This window comes from Carlito syrichta, unplaced genomic scaffold (genome assembly GCF_000164805.1).
Source record: "Carlito syrichta isolate Samal-C Ts95f unplaced genomic scaffold, Tarsius_syrichta-2.0.1 Scaffold307284, whole genome shotgun sequence".
Lineage (NCBI taxonomy): Eukaryota > Metazoa > Chordata > Mammalia > Primates > Tarsiidae > Carlito > Carlito syrichta.
Window position 1 is genome coordinate 351355 of NW_007251380.1, and position 8132 is coordinate 359486.

The window sequence follows — 8132 nt, forward strand, 5'->3', positions numbered from 1 at the left end:
CAGAAACAAAGATCTGAGTATCACATGTTCTCACTCATAAGTGGACCTTGAACAACTATCGTAATACTATAAGAAAAGGATTGACAGTGGCAGGAAACTATGGGGGAGCAGGGAGGGGAAGGGAGGTGGGATTAACGGTAGTCAATATCTGTCTGGGGACAGGGGGGCACACCTCATCAACAAGGGTACCTGCACAATGCATATTTGTATACCTAACCCTTAACTGTACCCTACAATTTTAAAATAAAAAACATTAAAAAAATAAAATATAATAAAAACAAATAAGGACTATATTTTTAATGTGGAAAAAAAAAAGAAAGAAATGAAGAGTAATAGAAAGAACAAGTATGAGTAAACAGGAAAAACATATTGACTGGACAAAACAAGAAAAATATGTGTTGATATTTAAATATATACAGAAAATGAATCATATGTAAATGCATCACAATAAATAGAGTTAATGGGGATTAACAGAGTTCAGGTCAGCCTCCTTGGTCTTCATTGTCTTTACTGAGACATAAGAGGGATATAACTGATGGTTGCATGTTGCAGGTTTGATCAACAAATAAGATAAATATAAAGTCTGATTCTTGGCTCCCAATATCCCTGTTGTGAAAAAACTATTTTCTAAGCCTTGAAAAGTCTCATGAAATGTATGAAGTGAAACTTAGGACCAACCAAACAACTATTATATTAATCACCGAAAGACAACTTACTAGTAGGAGAAATTATAGCTAGTTTACACCCATGCTTATAACCAGGATCCACTCCCATCAAGGTGCGCCCTGGAACAGGGCTTGTTAAAAGGAGCTGGCGAAGGTTCCGTCCAAACATCATGACCGACTCCTTCTCTGCATCTGATGTTAGTTTGGCTCTTTAGAAAAAGACAAAAAAGAAAAAGTACTTAGTTTTTCATTCAGTCAAATTTTCTTTCCATTAAAGGAGAAAAATTCATTTTGAATAGCTATTCCTCAAAGGAACACTTTTTATAACAAAATAACTTAAGAGAACAAACATATACAAAAATTAAGTCTATTTTCACTACTCATGTTAGTGAAACAATTTTGAAGCAAGTCCTGTAAGTTTGTCATACTTACATTCCCTTTCTATCTTCTCTCCATTGTATACAAAATCCATATGTATAAACACGTGTGGGTGAGAAAGAGTACATATAGATTCAGGTGTCATATGGGATGTCAAATTAAAATTTATCAAACGATTAAAAATATAAACACAAAATGAGAGTGATATTATCAAATAAAAAGCAGCCTTCTCCAATAATATTTAGATTACACCTCCACCTATAAATATCTCAGTGTCATCTTCTCACTCTATTCCATCCTCTACCTCTACCCCTTTGTCATTATCACAGTGATATGACATGACCACAAATACTAGTAGGCAGTCCCGAATCATGCCTCATGTGAATAACTTCCCAGTTTTATCCAGAGAAATTATTTAAAGTCTAATTTTAAGACTTTCTAGGATAAAAATAAATATCTATAATGGGCTAAAAGGCATAGGAAACTAAGTTTTATACCATTCATCTCTTAACAGAAGTTCTCAACATATTATCTCCTGAAATTCATAAGAATGTATCAGAAAGTGGCCAAATGTGGTGACTCATGACTGTAATTTCAATACTTTGTGTGTTGTTTTTTTTGAGTCGAAGTCTCTCATTCCGTCCCCTGGGCTGGAGTGCAGTGGCACGCTCACAGCCACCCCAGCATCGACCTGCTGGGCTCCAGCGATCCTTTTGCCTCAGCCTTCCAAGTAGCCAAAACTACAGGTACGCGATACCGCATCCGGCTAATTTATTTATTTATTGTAGAGACGAGATCTTGCCAAGTTGCCCAGGCTGGTCTCAAACCCGTGGGCTCAGGCAATCCACTCGCCTTGGCCTCCCAAAGTGCAAGGATTACAGGCTGAGCCACTGAGCCCAGCCAATCTCATTACTTTGGGAGCCAATATAGGAAGATCACTTGAGCTTGAGTTTAAGACCAGCTTATAGTGAGACCCTGCCTCTACAAAAAATAGAAAAAAAAAATTAGCAAAATGTGGTGGGGCATTCCTAGTCCTAATTACTTGGGAGGTGAGGTAGGAGGATAACGTGAGCCTCCAGGATTTGAAGGTTACAGTGAGCTATGACTGTGCCACTGCACTCCAGCCTAAGAAACAGAGAGAGAGCCTGTTTCCTAAAAAAAAAACAACAACAACAAACAAGCCGGGCTTGGTGGCTCAGCCTGTAATCCCACGCCTTTGGGAGGCTGAGGTGAGTGGATTGCCTGAGCCCACGGGTTCGAGACCCACCTGGGCAGTGAGACCTCATCTCTACAATAAATCAAAAAATCAGCCGGGCATGGTAGCGCATGCCGGTAATTCCGGCTACTCGGAAGGCTGAGGTGGAAGGATCGCCGGAGTCCAGCAGGTTGAGGCTGTGGTGGCTGGGAGCGGCCACTGCACTCCAGTCTGGGTGACAGAGTAAGACTCCAAATCAAAAAAAAAAAAACATTATAAAAGCTATGCCTTCATTATTAGAACAGATTTTTTTAAATGCATGCTGTTGGACAGAAGAAATCATAAAATGAGAATTTTAAATGACAATGTGGAATATGTGTTGGAAAAGATAAGGCAGAAGACCAAGATCATGTGTGACCCAAGTTCAGTAATCCAGGTACAAAATGATGATGTCCTGAATTAAGACAGTAACCATGGAAATAAAAGACAGGAAGAATTCAAGATGTGATAAAAGATGGCAACACAGATAGCACTTGGTAACTGACAATGTAGGCTGATGACAGAAGTAGGTGTGAAAAATGACACATGGATGAAGGATCATGACAGTCACGGGAATAAGAAAGGCAGAAATAGGCTATGCATAGTATGTAGTCTAATGAAATGTCTGCAAAATAATATAGTCTATATGATCTCTTTTAACTCACACATATGAGTAGAGAAGTCTGGTTAAAAATGCTTATCTCTAGGTAATAAAATTATGTGGGAATTTTTTTCCTTTGTGCTTTACTAATTTTTTCATTTTTTCCTACATTTAGGACAAATTTATTTTTAATTAAAAAAATAAACTATTTTCATTTAAAAATAAAAGCAAACCAAACCAACTTGGAGTTTCTTCTCCCTCAACTGCTATTCAGGTAAGTATTTCTATCATGAGACACATCTGTAGACAATATCTGCAAACTAAGTTATAAACTGAAATAAGTTAGATTTTTTATTTTTTTGAGTTGGAGTCTCACTCTGTCGCCCACACTGGAGTGCAGGGGCATGCTCCCAGCCACCGCAGCCTCGACCTGCTGGATTCCAGCGATCCTTCCACCTCAGCCTTCCAAGGAGCTGAAACTACAGGTTCGCGCTACCATGTCCAGCTAATTTTTTGATTTATTGTAGAGACAAGGTCTCGACAAGTTTCCCAGGCGGTCTCAAACCAGTGGGTTCAGGCAATCCATTCGCCTCAGCCTCCCAAAGTGCTGGGATTACAGGCTGAGCCACCGAGCCTGGCCAGTTATATTTTTTAAACAGACATTTGTGAAAAAGAGAAGAAAAGTATTCTTGCTTGCCCGCTGTTAATGGAATTCAGAAAAGGTTTATTAAACACTCCCAACACTAAACTGTTTACATTAAATCTCAATGAAATTATCCCATATGCATTGAACTTACTCAAATCAAATATATGCGAAAAATGTCTAAAGTGCCACTGGACATTACATGCAACATAAAAAAATAAGATAATGAAATAATATACAAAAGTAAATTGAAATTTTAAATAGATCTCCTTCATGCCCTAGCACTCGAAAGCAAGAAATGAAACAGGAGCGAAAGGGAGGGGAGAAAAAAAAAAGAAAAAGGAAGGAAGGAAGGAATTGGACAACAGAACTATGTATCGTTTTTAAAAGCATCTGCTTACTCCCTGCTCTGAACATCTCTGAACTCAAAGTCAAGTTCAGCAAAAGAAAAACAGACAAGCTGGGCTCGGTGGCTCAGCCTGTAATCCCGCACTTTGGGAGGCTGAGGTGAGTGGATTGCCTGAGCCCGCAGGTTCGTGGGCAACTTGGTGAGACCTCATCTCTACAATAAATCGAAAAAAGTAGCCAGGCGTGGTAGCACGCGCCTGTAGTTGCAGCTACTTGGAAGGCTGAAGAGGACGGATCGCCGGAGCCCAGCAGGTCAACGCTGGGGTGTCTGGGAGTGGCCACTGCACTCCAGTCTGGGCGACAGAGTGAGACTCCAACTCAAAAAAATAAAAAATAAAAAATAAAAATAGACAAACATTACACAGGCTACTAGAAATTCCAGTGAGCTTAAAGAGATGGCTACAAATCTACAGTCCCCAAGTAGACCTTGCTGAAACCCATAAACAAGTGAGAATGAAGAGAATCTATAACACATATGAGGGAATGTATGAGGGAAGCACTCGTTTCTAAAGACTGGACACAAAAACAAAGTCTAAAGAGAAATGAGAAAGAGGAGTTTTGCCTCCCTACACTTCTTTTCTATTTTCTGTCCTAAAAACAATTCTGTACCTCACCTCTGTAGTTTTCATCCTGATTACGCTTAGTCCTTCTATTAGCCCATTTATTTACATGTTCATTTTAATAATCTCATAATATTTATTTATCATTGCTGATAATTATTCATCCAAACAACTCCTGTTTAAAGTTAAAAACATATATTAGGTTTCTCTCCTCATAGTAACAAATTCATCATGGCCTCCACTGATTACTTTATGCTTTCTCTGGCTCTCTCATCTCTAAGAACTGCCTCCAACTAACTTCTCCATTAACTTCTCAGTTTGCTTCTTCCAAGCCAAATCTCTAATCAATAAAACAACTTGGTTGGCTTGGTTGTCAAGTTGTAAGACTAGTACTGCAGAATTTGAAGGGGTACATATTTAGTGGTCAAGATTTTAAAAATTAAGAACTGTGTTATGATCTATGCATGTCAATGTATCTACAGACTGAAATCATAACTTAAGTTTGAGACTTGTGACTGACTAAATTCGTTGGCTTAGTTAATCAATCAACAAATATTTACTACACGCAGTAATGGGACTAGTAACACATATAATAATAAACAGTACACAAAATTAAACAAGACAAGATGCATACCTGAACTCTCTACAGAGGAGAGGATAAATAAGGCGTTTAAAGGAATCATCTAATGAATTATGTAAGATCTTCATTAATTCTGGCCTTGCAAAACCACATGGTCTCCACCTACAAAAAAAGACAAGCCCATACTAAAATGGATATATCAATAATGAGATCATGAAAGGACTCCTGGAAGAAGAGAGGGCAGAATAAGAAAGGGGGAAAAACCTTTATTGAAGCCAAAGTAACACAATCTGTGAGGAGAGGCTGTGGTGTCTGGAAGTTATTACTATGACATCTGGAGTTTTTCTTTTTAACCTGGTAACTATGGTCAAACATAAAACTTATGGGAAAAGTTTCCTCTTCTGAGAAAAGCCTAAAATATTACTAATAATGGCCAAAATATTAAGATATAAGAAAGTCACCAAAAAATTATTACAGCATTGCTATGGACTAAATTGTGTCCCTCCCCAAATTCATACATTGAATCCCTTGCCCCTAAGGTGATGCATTTGGAGATGGGGTCTCTGAGAGATAACTATGAGGTTATAAGGGTGAGGTCCTCAAGATGGAATTAGTGTCCTTAGAAGAGACACCAGAGAACTTGCTCTTTCTCTCTCCAGCATGTGAGGAAGAAAACAGCTGCCTGGAAACCAGGTAGAGTGCCTTCACCAGAAAGTGAAGCAGCCTGCATCTTGATCTTAGATTTCTCAGCCTCTAGGACTAATAAGAAAATAATTTCTGTTGTTTAAGCTGCCCATTCTATGGCATTTTGTTACAGCAGTTCAAGCTAAGACAAGTATTGTTTCTTTTTTCCCCTTTATCTCTTCCTGAGAGTTAAAGTAGACTGAACAAAGGAGAAAGTCAGTTTTAACCCTTGCCTTTTGTCATTTTTTAGTAGAACTTACTCTATTGCTCAAGCCACACTGCTCTACCAGGTAGTGTGAAGAATATAAATCCCACAGAACCAAATGTTAGTGGACACCAGAGAAAAAATAAAAGAGAAAAGAACAAGCTAAAAGAATAAATTTGGCCTACACATTCTATGTTTTTATCCATCTATAGCATCTCTGCCCTTGCACTCCAATGGCTCTTGAATAGAAGCCATTAATAAAATATTAATTAATAGTACTTTAAGGGTACCTTAATATACATTTTAAGGGTACTCTCATCTCCCTTACCTCAGGTTAGGAAAGGAACCAAATTGCAGCAAACATTTAAGCATCTATGATGTGCTATCCCAAAGGTTATATAATAGAAACAAATTGAATCTGTACCATAGGTGTTATTTGAGCAACAGGCAGTTGTTTTATTTTATTTTTTTCCTTTTTTTTAATTATAAATATGTAAGGTACAGTTCAAGGCTAGGTATACAAACGTTGATCATGCAGGTACCCTTGTTGATGAGGTATGCCCCTCCCTCCCCTAGCAGTTTCCCTCAACTGCCAATGCCATCCCCTTCCCCTGACAGTTTCCCACTACTGCCAATCCCTTTCTTATAGTATTATAATTGTTCAAGGTCCGCTTATGAGTGGGAACATATGGTACTCTGTTCTTTGTTTCTGTGATACATCACTGAGTATGATCGACTCCAAATTCATCCAAGTTGCTGTGAAGTCCGTACGTTTGTCTTTCTTTATGGCTGCATACTATTCCATTGTGTATATGTACCACATTTTTTTAATCCAGTTCAGCTTTGATGGGCAACATGGTTGGTTCCATGTTTTTGCTATTGTGAACAGAGCTGCAACAAGCATACATGTGCAGGTATCTTTTTTGTAGAATGATTTGAGTTCTTCCGGGTATATTCCCAATAGGGGAATTGTAGGGTCATATGGAAGGTCAATTTCTAGTTCTTTCAGAAATCCAGGCAGTTGTTTTAAAATTTTAATTAAGGTACTTGTAGGCAGGACACACATCCTTCCTTTCATCTAAATCCCGGCTACTCCCTATTGCCACCTTTACCTGAAGGAATAAGGGATACAGAGAAGTAGAATATAAATTCAAAAGTCCTATTTTATTTTTAAAGACAGAGTCTTGCAATGTCACCCAGGTTGGAGTACAGTGGCACAACCATAACTCACTCTCAAACTCCTAGGTTCAAGAGATCCTCCCACCATCACATCCAGCTAATTATTATTTTGGGGATAGAAACAGGGTTTTGCTGTTGCCCAAGCTGATCTCAAACTCCTGGCCTCAAGTGATCCTCTCTCCTCAGCCTCCCAAAGTGCTGGGATTATAAGTGTGAACCACTGCACCTGGCACACATTTTCTATGAACCTTACCTCCCTTACTCGAACAAATATATAGCACAATAAGTGTGAAAATTGAAAAAAATGTTAAAGATACAGAAAGCTCAAGAGCAGAGGTGATAGAGTATAATATGCTGGTTGAAAGTAAGGTCTGAGCCAGATTTCCTTGGTTCAAATTCCACTCTACTACTTTCTTGGGAGATTTGCTTAACCAAACCTGTGCTACTCTTTTCTCATCTGTAAAATGGGGGTAAATGATAGAGTCTACTTCATTCCGTTGTTATGAGTTGTTATATATCAGGGAATTCTAGTGGTACCTAGTACATTCTCTGTGTTTGTTGCTGCTGCTGTTGCTGCTCCTGCTGCTATTATTATTAATTCGGAGAATCTAATGCCAAGAAATACTTTCCAAAAGAAACATCTGAGTTGAGTTTTAAAAATGAATTGTAGTTTACCAAGCGAGACAAAAAAATAAGGGCATGCTGGGAAGAAATCAGCATATGTAAAAGCTCAGAGGCATGAAAGCATGATAAATTCAAGTAACTACAAGTAGGTTAGTACTGCTAGGACATAAAGTGGCAACATCAAGAGAAGGGGAGTTGAGGCTAGAAAATATGGTAGTGGCCAAATCATTAAGGGTCCTATACATAAGGCTATGGAGGTTGGCCAGTTAGGAGGGAAAACATAGGCGGAATCATGGAAAAATATACTAGAAAGATCGTTCTTAGAGGCAGGAAGACCCTCATGGAGTGATTTTTTTTTTTTTTTTTTTTTT

At 38.4% G+C, this 8132-nt stretch overlaps 1 protein-coding gene across 1 annotated transcript in view; it reads right to left on the reverse strand.

Annotated features, from left to right (window-relative positions):
* SRBD1 (S1 RNA binding domain 1) overlaps window positions 1-8132 on the reverse strand; it is a 237641-nt gene that overhangs the window by 176203 nt on the left and 53306 nt on the right. Inside the window, exons 11-12 of the mRNA XM_008064317.2 lie at window positions 5124-5231; window positions 717-874 (exon numbers count right to left, since the gene is read on the reverse strand). Coding sequence (XP_008062508.1) covers window positions 717-874; window positions 5124-5231 — 266 coding nt within the window. The remainder of the gene's footprint in view (window positions 1-716; window positions 875-5123; window positions 5232-8132) is intronic.